Source organism: Talpa occidentalis, unplaced genomic scaffold, assembly GCF_014898055.3.
Source record: "Talpa occidentalis isolate TD23 unplaced genomic scaffold, MPIMG_talOcc4v2.1 talOcc4.11, whole genome shotgun sequence".
NCBI lineage: Eukaryota > Metazoa > Chordata > Mammalia > Eulipotyphla > Talpidae > Talpa > Talpa occidentalis.
The window spans coordinates 101343364-101361706 of NW_023601104.1; the positions used below are offsets into that span (position 1 = coordinate 101343364).

The window sequence follows — 18343 nt, forward strand, 5'->3', positions numbered from 1 at the left end:
AGTGGTGGCACACATACTCCCCGTGGTCTGCTTTCCCGCCGGCACAGCACTTGTTGCTGAGAAGTGGCTGTGGCTGGTGCTTCCCTCCCGCGTGTCCTGTCAGGGTCCTGACTCCCCCCTAAGCAGCTGTGCGTGAGTCAGAGGTCTGCTTGCTCTTTGAGACGCATGTCTCACACGCTCATGGCGCACCTGTGAAATACCGTTCTTGAAATGCGGTTTCTATTTTCTCACAGTCTCATCTTTGCCTGCCCCTCTGGTCCCTAGATTCTCTTAACTCTGTGTTCCTTCCCTTCTTCCCCACACAGTTCTCAGCAACGTGCTTGCGCCCGCCCCCTGGCTGCTCTCACGCCCACTGGGGTAGCTGTAGTGGCCACCGGGGTGCTGCTGACCTCCAGATCCATTCCTGTGGCCAGGGCTCTCCTCCGGGGTCCACTGTCCGGACAACACAACGCCTTCACCTAGGTCTCCCTCAGGCATCCCATGTTCCACGAGTTCATAACTCCGACTCTCCCCTTACCGCGAGTATTTGCTCTCGTTCCTCATTCTTCATCCGCTTGCTCCCCAGGTCCTTTGGCTTCAGCTGCCTGGTTGCCTCCTCAAGCCCCCTCGCTGCCACCCTGGCCCAGGCATCATCGCCTCTTACTCGGTGGTGGGTGGGTGATTGAGCTTCTGGCCTGGCTTTTGCCCTCCCTGCAGGCCTGTTCTCCACATTGCAGCAGGGATGGCCTTTTAACAGCGCACACAGGACTGTCCTTTCCTCACCCTCACCCTCCCTGGTGCCCCATCGCGCTTGGGTCGAAACCCTAGACGCTCTCCCCAGGGCCTATGGGACTCCCCAGCCTTTGCACTCCCGCTCCCTGGCTGTCACGTTCCTCAGCAAAACGTGTTCTCTCTTATCTTCTGGGTTTTCAGGCTGTTGGCTCTGCTCACAGTAGCTCAGCACCACCCCACTGCCACCGCAGCTGGGGCCTCCTCCCAGCGGGGGCCGTCTCACCCCTGGGAGGCCACCCCAGGCCCATTCCTCTGTCACAGCGCCCGGCAGAGGGAAGCTGTCTCTCCTGCTCTGGGGGCCCCTTGAGGGCAAGACCTTGTCTGTTGGGGTCTTCATTCTCTGCCTACAGACTAGGTGATGCCGGCTGCATGCCGGCCCCATGGGGATGCACGGAGGTGACTGCGACCGTGTCTTGGAAGAGGCATGAGATTCCTCCCCGGAGAGAGCCATTGTGCAGCAGTTTAGCACTGGCCTCTAGGAAATGAGCAGGCTGCTTAAAGCAGCCAGCCAGGCAGCCAGCCGTTTATTTAAAAAGAACAAGCATTTCATCGTCAAAGTTAGCTTTAAATCTCACCTATAAAACTTAGTTGTGTGGGCCTGCAAGGAGTGAGTGTGGCGTCACACTCCCCAGTGTGGCTCCTCCCCGCGTTCCTCAAGGGGCGATCAGTTCCATATCCCACACTGGTGGAATTGGTTTAGGTTTAGGTTTTTTGTTACTCTTCTTTTTTTAAAGATTTATTTTATTTATGCAAGTACTGGGGTACAGGCCAGAGGTGCAGGGGGTGAGAGGATTCACCAGAGACAGAGCGGGTAACGGAACAGGCAGACGAACTGAAATACACTGCTGAGGGGAGCAGCGGGCGAGACAAGAGAGGTCTGCTGTGCCATGTGGGTAGCTCCCTGGCCGGCTGGGATCAAACCCGCACTGCAGAGGCTGCAGACAGCTTCACAGCGCTGTGCGCACCCCCCTGCACCTCTGGGAAGGCCCAGCCCTTGTTACTCTTAATTGAAAAAGCTGTTAAAAGGTTTTTCATTTGATTGCGTCAGTGCTAGAATTAACCTTGTCTGGCACTGGTTAATATAAAAGTAGACCTTCCAATTTATCTGATTTGTCTCAAGAAGGGATGATTTCTCATTCATTAGGATAAATTGACCATATCATTATAAAAGCTTATAAAATGCCTGATTCTGTCACAGTTCTAATTATACTTTGGTTATATTTCATTTTTGTCTTGATGTTTTCCCTCTAGGCTGAAAATCTATTGTTAGATGCTGATATGAACATTAAAATAGCTGACTTTGGTTTTAGCAATGAATTTACTGTTGGCAGTAAACTGGACACGTTTTGTGGCAGTCCTCCCTATGCAGCCCCCGAGCTCTTCCAGGGCAAGAAGTATGATGGGCCAGAAGTGGACGTGTGGAGCCTCGGGGTCATTCTGTACACCCTGGTCAGCGGCTCTCTCCCCTTCGATGGTCAGAACTTAAAGGTATAAATAAGAAGCTTTTGTGCCATGTTCTTCAGAAAGATCAAAGCATTTTACAAGGTGGAAGGGTTAAGTTTTTTTTTTTTTTTTTTGGAAGGGTTAGGATTTTAGCATGAGGGGTTTCAGCGGGACTTTTTGGGTTCTTGAACCTAAAAGTTGACTCACTTTTTTCTTTCTCTCTACCTGCCCAAAGGAACTGAGAGAGAGAGTGTTAAGAGGGAAATACAGGATCCCTTTCTACATGTCCACAGACTGTGAAAACCTTCTCAAACGTTTCCTGGTGCTAAATCCAATAAAACGAGGCACACTCGAGGTAATCACCTAAATGAGAGTGGTGACTTTAGAGGGTTTTTATTTTTTTAAAGATTTACTTATTTATTTATTTATTTATACATACATACATACATACATACAAGCACTGGGTACAGCCAGAAGCGTGGGAGGGTGAGAGAATTCATCAGAGACAGAGCGGGGAGCAGAGCAGGCAGAAGGACCGAAGTACACTGCTGAGGGGAGCAGCGGGCGGCAGGAGAGGTCTGCGTGCCATGTGGGACTCTCCTCCAGTGGCCGGGGAGCAGCCGGGGATTGAACCGGCGCTGCAGAGGCTGCGGGCAGCTTCGCAACCCAGCGCTCAACCACTGCGCCACCGGGGAGGCCCTAGAGGGTTTTTAAAGCGTTCTTAGAACTTGCATGGGTTGTGTGCCATATTGACTGCTGTTCTGGCGCTTTTTAAAATTACTCTCTGAGCTGTAATCAAAGAAATGTTGAAAATATATTTGTCAGCTGTTGCGATTATCAGAATGTTTAATTTCATGCTGCTAATAACAGCTTACCTTTCAGCAAATCATGAAGGACAGGTGGATCAACGCAGGGCATGAGGAAGATGAACTTAAACCGTTCGTTGAACCAGAACTAGACATCTCAGACCAGAAAAGAATAGGTAATCACTCTGCCACCTGCCTCCATGTGGTGTGGGGAGTGTCTGTTCTGACTCCTGGGGACGTGCGTGCATGTGTGTGACTTGTGCTCGTAGGTTGTGTGAGTCAGCTTTTTGTGATGTGTAGGACTGACCTGCGGGTTACCTGCTGTGATGGTACTTGGCAACTGACAGTCACACCAGCTGTTCATGTTAGAAAATCTGTGATCTTTTGGGTCAAATAAAGGAAATTATTTTACCCTGTAACACAGTGGTTTCTTACCTGAGCAAAGATACATAAATTATATTATGCTTTTCTTTTAGATATTATGGTGGGAATGGGATATTCACAAGAAGAAATTCAAGAATCTCTTAGTAAAATGAAATATGATGAGATCACAGCTACGTACTTGTTGTTGGGGAGAAAATCATCAGAGGTAAGAGTAATTGGAGAGAAAAACGCCAGAATATCCTTTATGTAAAGAATTTATGTAAACCACGTTCCTAGTCTTTATTAATATCTACAATATTCAGTTATATTATTTTTTTCTTTTTTTTTTTTTTTTTTAAGATTTATTTTTTCATACAAGCACTGGGGTACAAGGCCAGAGGCGCGGGAGGGTAAGAGGATTCACCAGAGACAGAGCGGGGAACAGAACAGGCAGACGGACTGAAATACACTGCTGAGGGGAGCAGCGGGCGAGTCAAGAGAAGTCTGCTGCGCCATGTGGGTATCTCCCTGGCCAGCTGGGAATCGAACCCATGCTAGAGAGGCTGTGGACAGCTTCACAGTGCTGCGCTCAACCCGCTGCGCCTCCGGGGACGCCCAGTATTATTTTTTCAATGTACCTGCAAACAGCATGTCTGACTTCCATGACCATTATGAGCTACTGCTTAAGGCAATTGCCTTCATGGTGGGTGTTGGTCCAGAGCAGACTTTCACTAGCCGCCCGTGGCTGTGATGGCTCAGACGTGACAGCGCGTCAGATGGGAGTAAATATTCCTGAGACTCACATCATGTCCTATAGGCTCACAAGTTCGTCAGCTCGAGAAAGAAAGGCCTAAAAATAGCATAAGTACCTGTCCTTTCGTGAGTTTTTCCAGAAGTCAGAAAAAAATACTTTGGCCTGAGTTTATCTTTTTCCTTAAAAGGTTGGTTTGTTTATTTACACATACAGAAGCCGGGGTGTAGGCCAGAGGTGGGGGGTGGTGAGTGGACTCCCTAGAGACAGTGGGGAGCAGAATAGGCGAATCCACTGAAACCCACTGCTGAGGGGAGCAGCGGGGAGTCAGGAGAGGTCTGCTGCGTCATGTGGGTCACCTCCCTGGTCGGGGGTCTCATTCAGGCCCCAGTGGTTGCCAGTGCTTGATAGCCCTGAGACTTAACCCCTGCGCCCCCACAGAGGCCCCCAAGTTTATCATTTTTGTGCACAGATTCTGCTCTCTCAGTGAAGCATTGAGAGAGGTGTGTGTGTGGTGAGAAGCTTAGTTTCCTAATAAACCATTTGGGTTCGTCTTGTGGTTTGCTCTGTTTTTCTCATTTTCCCTTAGCTGGATGCTAGTGATTCCAGTTCTAGCAGCAATCTCTCACTTGCTAAGGTTAGGCCAAGCAGTGACCTCAACAACAGCACTGGCCAGTCTCCTCATCACAAAGTACAGAGAAGTGTTTCTTCGAGCCAGAAGCAGAGGCGGTACAGTGACCATGGTGAGTCAGAGGCTGCACCTGTGTGGCTCTTGGAATTTACCCTTCCCCAGAGGCCCTTGCCTTGGGACACCGTCTTGCTCGGGCACCCTGGGGCTGGCCCCTAGCTGCATGGCAGCCTGACATTGCTGTCACAGCTGTCCTGCAGGCTCTGCCCTCCTTGGTCCAGTCTGTGGCATTTGTGGGGTAAGGGGCAGGCCTAGCTGGTAGAAAGCCTTCCCTTCACCCACTGGGGCCCCTGCTGCTGTTCTGGTTCCCCGTTCACACCTGTTCTTGTCTCCAAATCAGATTTGTTTTCTTGAGCAGCACTGCCTGCTAGAGTCTTGGGCCGTGGCACCAGTGTGTGGGGTCTGTGAGTAGCGTCCAGGCTGGACTCTGTGCGGTGGAGGAGCCACCAGGCTCGGGTGCCGTCGTGCACTGGAGGACGTGGTTTGCAGTTTTATCTAATTTTAATTAAGTTACATTCATAGAGCCACGAGTGGCTGGTGGGTACCACACTGGGCAGTGCAGCCCCGGGGAATGTGCAGTACTGCACGCACCCCTCCCCCCCAATTGATGTAAAGTTCTGACCTGTGTTGTTGTTGGCCGCACCTTGGCTATTGGGGTCCCCCTCCCCAATAGCCTGCCCCTCCCAAAGGCTTGCCATCAGAGTGACCCTTCTGTGGCGTGTAGAGCCCTAGAGGGCGTGCTTGCCAAGCTGGACAGTCGCTCTGCCTTAGACAGCCCGCCCTGTTGGCATCAAGAGACTACAGCTGTCTGTTTATTCGCCCGAGCCGACTGATGTCCACATGGCAGATGTTTCCTTTAATTTCTGGTGTTTGGGCTCAGGAACCAGATATCTCGGCCAGGTTCTAAAGATATTAAAACATGAGATGACTGACTTTGTAGTTGGGCTAGAGGTGGTCTGTCTTAACTAAGACCCCAAACACCACGAGCCCGGGGTTTGACTCCGTAAAAAACAAGCTGTGCCGCTTGGCCATGGGCTGCGGAACACGCCTCAGAACTAAAAGCAGATTTTGCTGGTCCTGAAGGAATTGTGAGTGGGGTCCCCTCAAAGTGTGACTCCTTCATACCACGTTCTCGACCAGCCGCAGGGTGGGGGGGAGGAGCCGAGGAAGGGTGGGGTGGTCACGTGACTGCTCGCGTGGGTTGAGCGCGCCTCACCCGTAAGTGGTCCGAGCAGAACCGGGACAGTACGTGGGGGCAGCAGTGGCCCCGAGAGCCCCGCTACTCAGCCTCGCTGCGGAGACGGACGCCGGCGCCCCGCCTGGCCCCGCGCGGCCTCGTGGCGGGTGTTGCGCAGCACAGCGGAGCGGGACGCTTAGCCGTTCTCCCGCGGAAAGGCAGGCCCTCTTTCCATCCCGCCTCAGGGATTTGCCGTGTACATTTTTGCCCCCAAAATGGCTGTTCCCTTTAAACTGGCCTGAAATACAAAGTCTGCGCTGCTGTGGAATGAGCAACGAGCCTGGGGCCGTCCTTGCCTCGCGGGATGGTGCCCGGAGCGCTGGTTCCCAGCTGGCCCCGCACGGCTGCGCATCTCCAGGCAGCTTTTCACTGTCGGGCCATTGTTTGACCAGCGCGCCCCGGGTGCACTGCTCCCAGGGAGCGGGGGTGCAGTCAGGAGCCTCCTCCCACTTGCTGTCTGCTCCTTGCCTGAGGAATGTGTTTTCCCGGGGGTGCTACCTTTCCCTGTCTGCTCAGGTGCCTGCTGGCCCAGTCGGTGATTACGCTGTAGCTAAGTCCAAGCTAAGACTTAAGAAGTCAGCTGTAAGCCTGTGCTGTTCTCTCCGGAAGGCGCCGGCGCCTCCTGTACAGACAAGGGTCTAAGTCTCTCAGATGTGCCAGGTGCAGCAGTTGGTGCTGCATGAGCCTGCGCTGGCCGTGGAGTGGTTAGTTCTCCGGACAGCAGCATCCCCTGAAGGGCTTCTGGAGGACAGCTGCACCATCTTGACCATAGGTCACCTTGAGAGACGCAGAAGGGAAATGTCAAGGTGAAGTGCATTGCTCAGGGCAGCACACGTGGAAAGCATCCTAGGATTTTACTGTAACTTCTTTTAGATGAATCGCAGTCCTAGGTCATCTCATAAAATGCGTATATTTTCATAGAATACAATGTGAAGTTATATTCAGACTTTGGAAAGTGAACTCTTTTATTGTAGCTGGACCAGCTCTTCCTTCAGCAGTGGTGTATCCGAAGCGGAGCCAGACCAGCACTGCAGACGGCGACCTCAGAGAAGATGGCGCTCCCTCCCGGAAGCCCGGCAGTGCTGCGGGGGCGAAGGGTGCGGCCCCTGCCAGCCCCCTGCTCGGGAACGCAGGCAACCCCAACAAGGCGGACATTCCTGAGCGCAAGAAGAGCTCCGCTGTCCCTGGCGTAAGGGCGTTTGGGTGGTAGGGCGGGGAGGGGGGTGGCAAGGGGGGGTGAAGGGGTCTTGGCATTTTGCTCCTAGGGCCTCACCAGCCAGGAGTGCCCTCCCCACTAGGCCACCGAGCCCCATCTCAGGAGAGGTGACCTGCCTGCTTGAAGGGGTTTCTTGTGGGGTCCCAGCCCGCATGATCAGGTCCTTTGGCAAGGGCTGCTTCTAGGTTTCCACAAGCACCTGCTGAGCTCTGGGTCGCATCAGATACAGAGATGGAAAGGCCTCAAGGTCCAACAGGAAGTACACGATGCCCAGTGGTGGCAGCACAGCGGGCGCAGTACACAGCCCAGCTGGGTGCAGCTGCCTGTGGGCCTGCGCGTGTGGTGCGTGTGCCAGGTACTTTCTGTGCACTTGCCAGATTTTATGGTGAAGAAAAGTTGGTAGTTGTCTAAAATTATTCTGAGCCCAGCTCTTACTCCTTTCCATCAACCAGGTCTGCCCAGTAAGTGGGTAGCGTCTGCTAAGTTGAGCTCCGTACAGCTTCAGGCTGTGTTGTGGCTGAGCACAGTAATCATGACTTGCCACACTCCGAGGTAATTGGAGAAAGAATTTGCAGAGAATGAACAATATTAATAGATACTTCCTGCAAAGCTAGAGCTGGCAGACCCCGCCACCCGGAGACACACTCAGGGAGGGGCGCTCATGGAGGCTCTGCTCGCCCACGGTCTGCGAGTTTCCTTGCAGATTTAACTTATTTACAATCCTTGCTTTTTAATTTTTTTTTTGACAATACTAACTTTTTTTTTTTTTGACAATACTAACTTTTAAAGTTGTGGATCTCAGTCTCCTCACTGTTTTACTGGCCCACGAGTTACTACTCTGTGAATTGTACCATCCAGTTTTTTTTTTTTTTTAATAAGATTTATTTATTTATGCATACAAAAACTGGGGTGTAGGCCAGAGGTGTGGGGGTGAGAGGATTCAGCAGAGACAGAGTGGGGAGCAGAACAGGCAGATCCACTGAAACCCACTGCTGAGGGGAGCAGCGGGGAGACAGGAGAGGTCTGCTGTGCCCTGTGGTAGCTCCCTGGCCGGCTGGGATTGAACTAATGCTGCAGAGGCTGCAGACAGCTTCACAGTGCTGTGCTTAAGCCCTGTACCTGCGTCACCGGGGAGGCCCTGTACCAGGGTGACTCTGCCATGGCCATTTGTCATCTTTCTGCCAGGAGAGAGGGTAGAAATCGATGCCTCTGCCCCCTTTTCTGAGCTCAGTACTGTGGATCTTTGAAATGAAATTTTTTTCATTATACTATACTTAATAGTTTGACAGAAATCCCGCTTTTTGATAGACCAACAGTGCATCTGGCGGAATGACACGACGGAACACTTACGTTTGCAGTGAAAGAACCACCGCTGACAGGCACTCAGTGATTCAAAATGGCAAAGAGAACAGGTAGGAAGCTTTACCTGCTGGTAAGAAAATTTGTTTTTCCCAAGAGAAATGGAAGCAGGTTATTTATTTAATTTTCATAAACAGTTCAAATAACAGCGGTAAGTAGTCTCTGCGGTAAGTTCCATCTGAATGCTAATTTTTAGTGAGCTGGAATTCAAGCATGAGAAAGTTCCTCACGGTGAGCAGCGCTTCCCCTCCCACTCAGCTGCGTGGTGATGGAAAGGGTTGCGCCAAACCAGGGACGTTTGTTCGGGGAGGGCGTCAGCTGAGCTTGACCTTAGGATGGTGGGGAGGGAAATGGAAGCTGCTTTGTGAAGGTAGTGACCCGAGCAAAGACCGAAAGGCGGCGGGTGAGACCTGAGGGAGGACCTGGGTCTCTGGGGAGGAAAGGGGTGCGGCTCAGCAGTCTGCCTGGGGGTGAGGGGCCAGGAGTGACTTTAAGCTCCACTTTTGAAAGGTTCTCACTGGAGAATCGGGTGGGGGGGAGGTTTCTGAGTGATTTTAACCTGGTGGAGAGAGGATGTACATGGGGTAATCGGGACTTGAAATAGTAATAAAGTAACGTGTCGTCAAGGAGAGCACAACAGTGCGGGGAACTTTCTTGGACTTAGACTGTGGGAAATAGGTAGAATCAGAAAAGTGGGATTAAGTAGGTTCAGAAACCACAAGAGGTAGAGTCACTTTGGGAGGGGAGAAAAAAAGGAAAAAGTTGCATTGGTAGACTAGTGAAAACACATTCTTTTTTTTTTTTAAGATTTTTTTATACAAGCACTAGGTACAGTCAGAAGCGCGGGAGGGTGAGAGAATTCACCAGAGCCAGAGCGGGGAGCAGAGCAGGCAGAGGGACCCAAGTACACCACTGAGGGGAGCAGCGGGCAGCAGGAGAGGTCTGCGCGCCATGCGGGACCCTCTTCCGGTGGCCGGGGAGCAGCCGGGGATCGAACCGGCGCTGTGGAGGCTGCGGGCAGCTTCGCAACCCAGCGCTCAACCGCTGCGCCACCGGGGAGGCCCCCTCCTTTTTTTTTTTAAAGATCTATTTGTGCATACAAGAGCTAGGGTACAGGCCAGAGATGCGGGGGCAGGGGGGGCATGAGAGGATCCACCAGAGACAGAATGGGGCACAGAACAGAAAAAAATGACTAAAATACACTGCTGAGGGGAACAGCGGGGAGGTAGGAGTGGTCTGCCTCACCATGTGGGTAGCTGCCTGGCTGGCCAGCGATGGAACTCGTGCTGCAGAGGCTGGATAGCTTGCTTCATAGTGCTGAGTTCAACCCCTTGCACCATCAGGGAGGCCCCCTGAAAATACATTCTCATCTATAGAACCTATTTCCCAGGCTAGCATAGCTTTTCCTTCTTTCTTTTTGGAAGAGTCATGCATGAACTAAATTCAGAGTGAGGGGAGAGAGTCCAGCGATGGGAACTCCCAGAGTAGACACTGTGGGGTGGGCCCATGTCGTGGTTCCCAGGCTTCCTGACGGGACCCTCCTGGGCATGTGTCACGTTCCTGGGTGTAGCTTCACAGTTTCTTTTTTGCTGACAGCCACTTTCTGAAATCGTGTCCCAGGGTTCCTGTCCCCTTAGGTCTCGCTGGTCACTATGACAACCAGAGCAAAACTTCTTTATTCCTCCATCCTTAAAGCCAGGTTATTTCTCATTTTCCTCTTCCACAGATCACTAAAGTTGGAATTGATACGAAAGTTTAAACTTGTTTTGTAGGATGATGTTGATTATTGAGTGAATTTTTAGAAATATTTACACTCCAGGCTTCTCTTTTCTGACTCCTATGTCTTTTTCCTTATGATTAAAAGCTGTTAAGGGCCTCCCTTGGTGGCGCAGTGGGTTGAGCGCCGTGCTGTGAAGCTGTCCACAGCCTCGGCAGTGCGGGTTCAATCCCGGCCAGCTGGCGAGAAAATCCCACATGGTGTCACAGACCTCTCCTGTCGCCCCCACTGCTCCCCTCAGCAGTGTATTTCTGTCATCTGCCTGTTTTGCTCCCCACTCTGTCTCTGGTGAATCCTCTCACTCTCCCATGCCTCTGGCCTGTACTCCAGCTCTTGTATAAAAATAAATAAATCTTTTAAAAAAGAAAAAAAGAAGTGTTAAGAACTTGTGTATAGCAGTTGGGCTCAGATTGTTTACAAATAATACTTGGTATACTTAATCACGGTTACATTCTCGTCTGTCGGGTTTCTGCTAGCTCAATGTGATTTGATAGAAGAGATTAGTAGAAGACTTAGTGTTTATAAGTATTTGTGTTTATGAAACTAAAAACATGTTTTATGGATCTTCTATTTACAAATTCTTCTAATTTGTTGAACTCTCCTATCAGATTCCTTTTGAACTTTAGAATGTACGATTCTCCACAGGCCAGACTCTTTAAAGGGCTAGTCAGAGAGACCTGCCACCCCAGCCCACCCCACAGCCCCTGCTGCCCAGAGCCTTTGAAGGGTTCCTTGCTGCCTGTAGGCGCCTTTCTCCTCGGGACTGACTTCCTTACCCTGACTTGGGCCTCGTTGTTCCTGTTAGCATTACATGTTTAGAGGCTTGGCTTCTGAAAGCATCTTGTTCTTTCAGCAGAGCCATGGCTTCCGACACAAAAGCTCGAGCCTGGATACCTGGTTTGCTTCTCTCTTACAAATGAATTGAGAAACAGTGGGAAATTATTGGAGGCTTGAGAGCCAAACTAGGGGTCATATTTTCTCCTTTCAGGGAAGGCACTAAATGTGACAGATTTCTCACCTGTAAGATAGATGCTTGAGTGTTTAGATGCACCAAGGCTTATCTCTGCACAGGTAACTTCTAGGCAGATTGTTGCTTCTTCCTCTCACATATATGTGTCTTACTCCGTGACTGAAATAGTAAGAAGCTAGAAGAGCCTGGATCTGTGCTGACTTCTGTTGTTGTTGTTGTTTGTCTTTTTTTTGTTGTTTTAATATATTTTTAATTTTTTACATCATTGTTCACTTTTAAACAATATTTGCTTCCCCCCACCCCCTCAAGTGTAGTCTCCATAGAGTGTCCTTCCCCAGTGCACCCCAGTCCCCTGGGCTCCTCCCTCCTCCCTCTGCTCCCTCTCCCGCCTCCTCCCCTGCCTGATGTCTCTGATTTATAATTGTCCATTTTTGCTTTGCTGTGTTTTGTACTGTTATTATTTTTTTTACACTGATGTCTTATTTGGTTCCTCTGTATTCCTGCTATAAGTGAAACCATCCGATATTTTTCTTTTTCCTTCTGGCTTATTTCACTGAGCATCATTCCTTCTAGTTCCAGCCATGTTGCTGCGAATGGATGAGTTTGTCTTTTTTGGTTGCTAAATAATATTCCATTGTGTATATATGCCACATCTTCCTGATACAGTCATCTGTTTTTGGGCATTTGGGTTGGTTCCAGGTTTTACCTATTGTAAATAGTGCTGCAATAAACATACGGGTGCAGGTGTTCTTTTGTTTTTTGTTTTTCGGGGTTGTTTTTTTTTTTTTAATTTTTCTATTCCCCGTACAATTGCAACCCCCTTATTTTGACCCCAAGCCCTCCTTTCCCCAACCCCCACCCCCCATAGAGTGTCTCTGGTTCATAGTTGGATTTTGATTTTGATTTTGATTGCAGGTGTTCTTTTGAATCAATGTTTTTGTGTCCTTTGGATAGGTCCCTAGGAGTGGAATGGCCGGCTCATATGGTAGCTCCATGTTTAGTAGACTGAGGAACCTCCAGACAGCTTTCCATCGTGGTTGGACTGGTTTGCACTCCCACCAGCAATGCAGGAGAGCTCCTTTTCACCACATCCTCGCCAACGTTTGTTGTTGCTAGTTTTTTTGATATGTGCCATTCTTACTGGTGTAAGATGGTATCTCAATGTGGTTTTGATTTGCATCTCCCTCATTATAAGGGATGTTGAACATTTTTTCATAGGCCTGTTGGCCATTTGCATTTCCTCTTTGGAGAAATGTCCTTTGAGTTCTTCTGCCCATTTCTTTTTTTTTTTTTTTTAAAGATTTATTTATTTATGCATACAAGGGCTAGAGTATAGTTCAGAGGTGTGGGGGATGAAAGGATTCCACCAGAGACAGAGTGGGGAATAGAACAGGCAGACTGACTGAAACATACTGCTGAGGGGAGCAATGGGGGTCAGGAGAGGTCTGCTGCACCATTTGGGTAGCTTCCTGGCTGGTGGGGAATCGAACTCGTGCTGCAGTGGCTGTGGATTGCTTTATAGGTTGCGTCTTCACCCTTGCGCCACCAAGGAGGCCCAGCTTCTGCCCATTTCTTTTCTTTTTTTAAAAGATTTATTTTTTTATGCATACAAGAGCTGGGGTACAGGCCAGAGGTGTGGGGGGTGAGAGGATTCACCAGAGACAGAATGGGAAACAGAGCAGGCAGATTGGACGAAGTATGCTGCTGAGGGGAGCAGCAGGTGAGGACGAGTCAAAGAAGAGGTCTGCTGCACCATGTGGGTTGCTCCCTGGTGGGCCGGGGGATTGAACTCGTGTTGCAGTGGCTGCAGATAGCTTCATAGGTTGAGTCTTAACCCCTTGCGCCACCAGGGAGGCCCCTTTTGCCCATTTCTTGACCGGATTGTTTACTTTGTTTTGTTGAGTCGTGTGAGTTTGTATAGCTTTGTGATCAGTCCCTTATCAGTAGTATGGAGGGCAAAGATTTTTTCCCACTCGGTGTGGTGTCTTTGTTTTTGGCTAATGTCTCTCGCTGTACAGAAGCTTGTCAGTTTGATGTAATCCCAGGTGTTTATCTTTTGTGCTGACTTCTGAAAAAAGAATTCCGATTTTCATTTTCATTGTCTATGTTGGACTTTTTGCTTACATATGTGAGTGTTTATACAGAATTCCAACTGGAAAATGGTGATGGCTGATGTGATCTGTGTGAACATTTAAGCCAAAGTCTCCCCACACCCCATACTCTTCTCCAACTGCTCTGAACAAGGCATGGTGCTTTACAGCCTCACCAGATGTGTTCTCAAGAAAAAGGTAGATTTTTAATAGTTCTCTCTCTTTTTAAAGTTTTTATTTATTGATTCTTACTAGTGCAGCCTTTGTTTTACAGCTTTGCTATGAGAAATAAAGCTCAACATTGGTTGCAAAGCGGGGGAAGGCATAGCTTCTGACAAATTGCTGTTTTAGCCTGACAGATGAACAGTTTTCTAAGGAAAAATGGTTTCCTAACAAACATGAAATCCAGCCCGCTTTCTGCTGTGGTCCTCCTGATGTAATTCTCTTTCTGATGTCAGTCTCCAAAAATGGCTCAGTTCCAACACTACCAGAAGTTATTGTAAACCAGACGTGAAAGGTGTGATACTACCTTCAGCTGTGTGCTTCTGTAGGAATCATATAGGCTTGTAATGAGTCTTAAACCTCTTAGCACAGGCAGTGTCATGTAGTACTCAGCAAATACTGGATTTCATTGTTGTTCGTAAACTGTTTAGACGTGAGTGTGAGGGAGTATCTCATTTACACAGACTACCCCTGGCCTCAGCCTACCCCCTGCCAGTCAGCCCACATGATGTGGAAGCTCTGTCCTGCTTGTCTCTGCTTTCTGACATTTGAAGGAGTCTGTTAAAATATTAGTTTGAGGACCCTCAAGATGTAGAATTTGTTTTTTGTTTTGTTTTGTTTTTTAAGGTTTATTTTATTTATATAAGAGCTGGGGTACAGGCCAGATGTGCGGGAGGGTGAGAGGATTCACCAGAGACAGAGCGGGGAACAGAACAGGTAGACTGACCAAATACGCTGCTGAGGGGAGCAGCGGGCGAGACAGGAGAGGTATGCCGTGCCATATGGGTTGCTCCAAGGCCGGCGGGAATCAAACTGGCACTGCAGAGGCTGTGGACAGCTTCACAGCGCTGCGCTCAACTGCTTGCACCACCAGGGAGGCCCTCGAGATGTAGAATTTGTTTTTTGAAAGATTTATTTTATTTTATTTATGCATACGAGAACTGGGGTGTTGCCAGAGGTGCTGGTGGTGAGACAGAGTGGGGAGCAGAACAGGCAGATCTATTGAAATACAGTGTTGAGAGGAGCAGCGGGGAGACAGGAGAGGTCTGCTGCACCCTGCAGGTCAGCTCCCTGGCCAGAGATTGAACTCGTGCTGCAGGGCCTGGCCATAGTGTGATAGCGCTGAGTAACCCCTGCGCCACCAGGGAGGCCCCTGTAACAGACATGATGTTTTTATACTGTGAAACAGTGGGGTCTCCCGATGATGGCTCAGGTGTTTGATAACCGCGGGTACATTGTTGTAAAGTGGCTCTGTCTGTGCCGTCCATTTATCTACTCGTCATGGACCACAGTACACAGATTGAACATGGAAGACCTCATCACCACCAACAAAGGCATCTATTGGAGTATATTTTTTATGCTGCTTTTGCTCAATCGCTGAATATGCTTTTTTTTTTTTTTTTTAAGATTTATTTATTGGGCCTCCCCGGTGGCGCAGCGGTTGAGCGCTGGGTTGCGAAGCTGCCCGCGGCCTCTGCGGCGCCGGTTCGATCCCCGGCTGCTCCCCGGCCACTGGAGGAGGGTCCCACATGGCGCGCAGACCTCTCCTGCTGCCCGCTGCTCCCCTCAGCAGTGTACTTCGGTCCTTCTGCCTGTTCTGCTCCCCGCTCTGATGAATTCTCTCACCCTCCCGTGCTTCTGACTGTACCCAGTGCATGTATAAACAAAACAAACAAACAAATAAATAAATAAAACATGCCAAAAAAAAAAAAAACTTAAAAAAAAAAAAAAAAGATTTATTTATTTATGCATACAAGAACTGGGGTACAGGCCAGAGGTGTGGGAGGTGAGAGGATTCACCAGAGACAGAGTGGAGAGCAGAACAGGTGGATTGACAGAAACACTGCCGAGGGGAGAAGCAGGTGAGTCAGGAGAGGTCTACTGCGCCATATGGGTAGCTCACTGGTGCTGCAGTGGCCGAGAATAGCTTCATTGGTTGCATCTCAACCCCTTGAGCCACCAGGGAGGCCCTAAATACACTTTTAAGTCAGGAACCAACCAGAACACTTCCTATCAAAATGTTCAGGGGCCTCCCTGGTGGCGCACAGGGTTAAGCACCTCACTGTAAAGCACTCCACAGTCTCTGCAGCACAAGTTCATTCCCCTCCCCGGCCAGCCAGGGAGCAACCCACATGGCGCAGCAGACCTCCCCTGTCTTGCCTGCTGCTCACCTCAGCAGTGTATTTAGGTCGGTCTGCCTGTTCTGTTCCCCGCTCTGGCTCTAGTGAATTCTCTCACCCTCCTGTGCTTCTGTACCCAGTGCTTGTGTAAATAAATAAGTTGCATGCTTTGTAGAACTCATGATATGATGTGATTAAATTTCTAAAGAAACAAGCCATTTAAATTGTCTTTAAGATTAGTATATCAGGGCCTCCCTGGTCACCTAGGGGTCAAGCCTCAGGCTGTCACCGCCACAGCCTGAGTGCGATCCCCAGCCAGGGAGCTGCCCCACTGGGCACAGGAGACCCCTGCTATCTCCCACTGCTCCACTCACCAGTGGGTTTCAGTGGATCCCCCTGCTCTGCTTTCCACTCTCTCACTGGGGAATCCTCTTACCCCTCCAGCCCCGCACCTCTGGCCTTCACTCCATTTCTACACAAAAAAATAAAAATATTTTTGTAAAAAAAAAAAAAGAGATGAGTGTGTCAAAAAGTTTAATGCTTTTTAGAAAAGTGTTTTAGGAGGGTCATTTTTTGCTGACTTGGAAACACTCTCCCAAGTCAGAGGGAGGGACTCTTAAAAAGCCAGGGACAGCAGATCACCTGAGCAGGTCATCATAACGACCTGTCTCCCTCCCTTCGCCAGGATCCGAGCTCCCGTGGTGTGCCGTCAGGAGAGCGGCGCTGGAGCCCTGTCCTGGCTGAGGCGTTCTGCTGGCTGTGGGAGCCGCATGATGGGCTTTCAGGCGCTGCTTTCGAAGTGCTCACACAGGGAGGGCCTCTGTGATGGCCAGTGGCGTGCAGGGGCATGAGTGGATCACACAGGAAACAATGCGGGCAGACCAAAGGTCATCCGGGAGACCTTGGTGGTGGGGAGGGCCTCCGGGTTCAATTTGAAAATGGAAACACGCCAGCTTTCCGGGCACAGGAAGGAGCTCCTGCAAAGGACCTCTCACTTGCTGACTAACCAGGGCGCTGATTGCCAGTGGTCAGGCCGGCCAGCAGCTCAGCTTCCAGAAGGGAGCAATGGGAAGTGAAGCCGGGAGAGGTGGTGTGGGTCTAAGGCCGTAATGCCACTGGCAGGTCCAGAGTCTGAACTTCATCCCGAAGACTCTGCTTTTGAAAAGTTACAAGCAGATGAGCTGCCAGTCAGGTTTCTGTCTTAGGAACCGCACAGCTGTGTGTAGTCAAAGGCGAGCAGATGAAGGCAGAAGACGAGTGGGGGGGGGCGTGTTTGGGTTTGGGGGGCAGGTGCTGAGGGGTGCTGCACTGAGACCCTGGGGACAGAGTGCAGACGGCCGGGCTGGCATGCCATTCTGGACAGGGGCCGGGGGGAAAGAACCTGATGGTTTCTTGGTTTCCGACTTTGACAACATTTCTGCAGAAAAATGTGGAAAGTTCCATCAGAACGCGGAATGCCCTGCAGTCTTGAAGGAGGAGTCTGCTCCTATGGAATCTCAAGGGCGCCTTGGCGGAGCATGACTTAAATAGTGTGCTTGGGCAGAGACTCTCTTGGGCAGTCTGTCTCAGCCCCACCCGTCCCAGGTGAATCTGCAGTCTGCAAAGGGGACTCTGCTGCCCCTTAGAAATCTCATCCATTCTTTAATAAAGTGAGTGTCTTGTGTAACAAGATACTCTTCTATATTGGAACAACTCATTATTAAAACCATTAAGATGACTAGTTACTGTATTGCTATCTCCCCAGTCGTGCAAGATACGCCTGTGTGTGCTGGGGGCGCCGGCCACCCCTTGAGGTAGGCCACATCGCCACTCCGATTGGGTGGCAGTCGCTCTCCTAGGGTAGGTTTTATTTTATGTGACTCAGAAGGGATTATCCCTCCCACATAAACAAATACTCAGACATGTAAGGTGGTGTTTTTCTCTAAGGGAATAAACTTCTAAAGTTACTATTGGGCGGTAAAGCAGCTGCTTCAAAATCGTCAAAACAAGTTTGAGGTTTTTGCTCTTGACGAAGTTGAGATGGTTTGGGGAGGACGGTAGGTTGCTCTCTTAGTCACCGGCCCGTCATACTGTCGTTTCTGCCTCTGCCTGAACCCAAACCCCTCCCAGCCTGACAGAAGTGTTCGCTTACGCAGCTAGCCCTGCCTCAGTTTGTTCCGCCTCTTCCACCTGTCGGCTGAGACATCAGAAGTCGATGTCCATGTCAGCCTCTGGGCACCCCAGGATGATGTTACCTCCACTAGACAGTGAAGGAGATAACTTCAAGGCTATGTAAGAGAAACACACATTCCTGTGACGCTCATGTGTGCCCACTGCCGCCTCCTGTGTGCTGTGGATCTCGTGGTCCGGGCTTGGTTGCAGCTGTCCAGAGTGTCCTTCCTCTGTGTGGTCTTAGGCGAGCGCCGTCCTGTCACGTGGTGTCCTCGGCCACTCGTGTGTCTTTGTGTCTGTAGACTGTGTGGGTGCAAGAAATCCAGCCCCGTCCTCTCCCAGTTGCCTTTGGCATGTGGCATTTTACAACACAGTGTGT

General features: G+C 50.1%; 1 protein-coding gene across 7 annotated transcripts in view; it reads left to right on the forward strand.

Moving 5' to 3' along the window:
• MARK3 (microtubule affinity regulating kinase 3) overlaps window positions 1-18343 on the forward strand; it is a 78134-nt gene that overhangs the window by 51476 nt on the left and 8315 nt on the right. For 5 of the 7 annotated variants that reach the window (XM_037504064.2, XM_037504065.2, XM_037504067.2 and 2 more), the window contains 7 exons: window positions 2023-2259; window positions 2450-2569; window positions 3097-3196; window positions 3497-3609; window positions 4724-4877; window positions 7034-7248; window positions 8584-8687. In XM_037504064.2, the coding sequence (XP_037359961.1) occupies window positions 2023-2259; window positions 2450-2569; window positions 3097-3196; window positions 3497-3609; window positions 4724-4877; window positions 7034-7248; window positions 8584-8687 (1043 nt within the window). The remainder of the gene's footprint in view (window positions 1-2022; window positions 2260-2449; window positions 2570-3096; window positions 3197-3496; window positions 3610-4723; window positions 4878-7033; window positions 7249-8583; window positions 8688-18343) is intronic. The other 2 variants (XM_037504066.2, XM_037504070.2) reach the window with 1 other exon arrangement.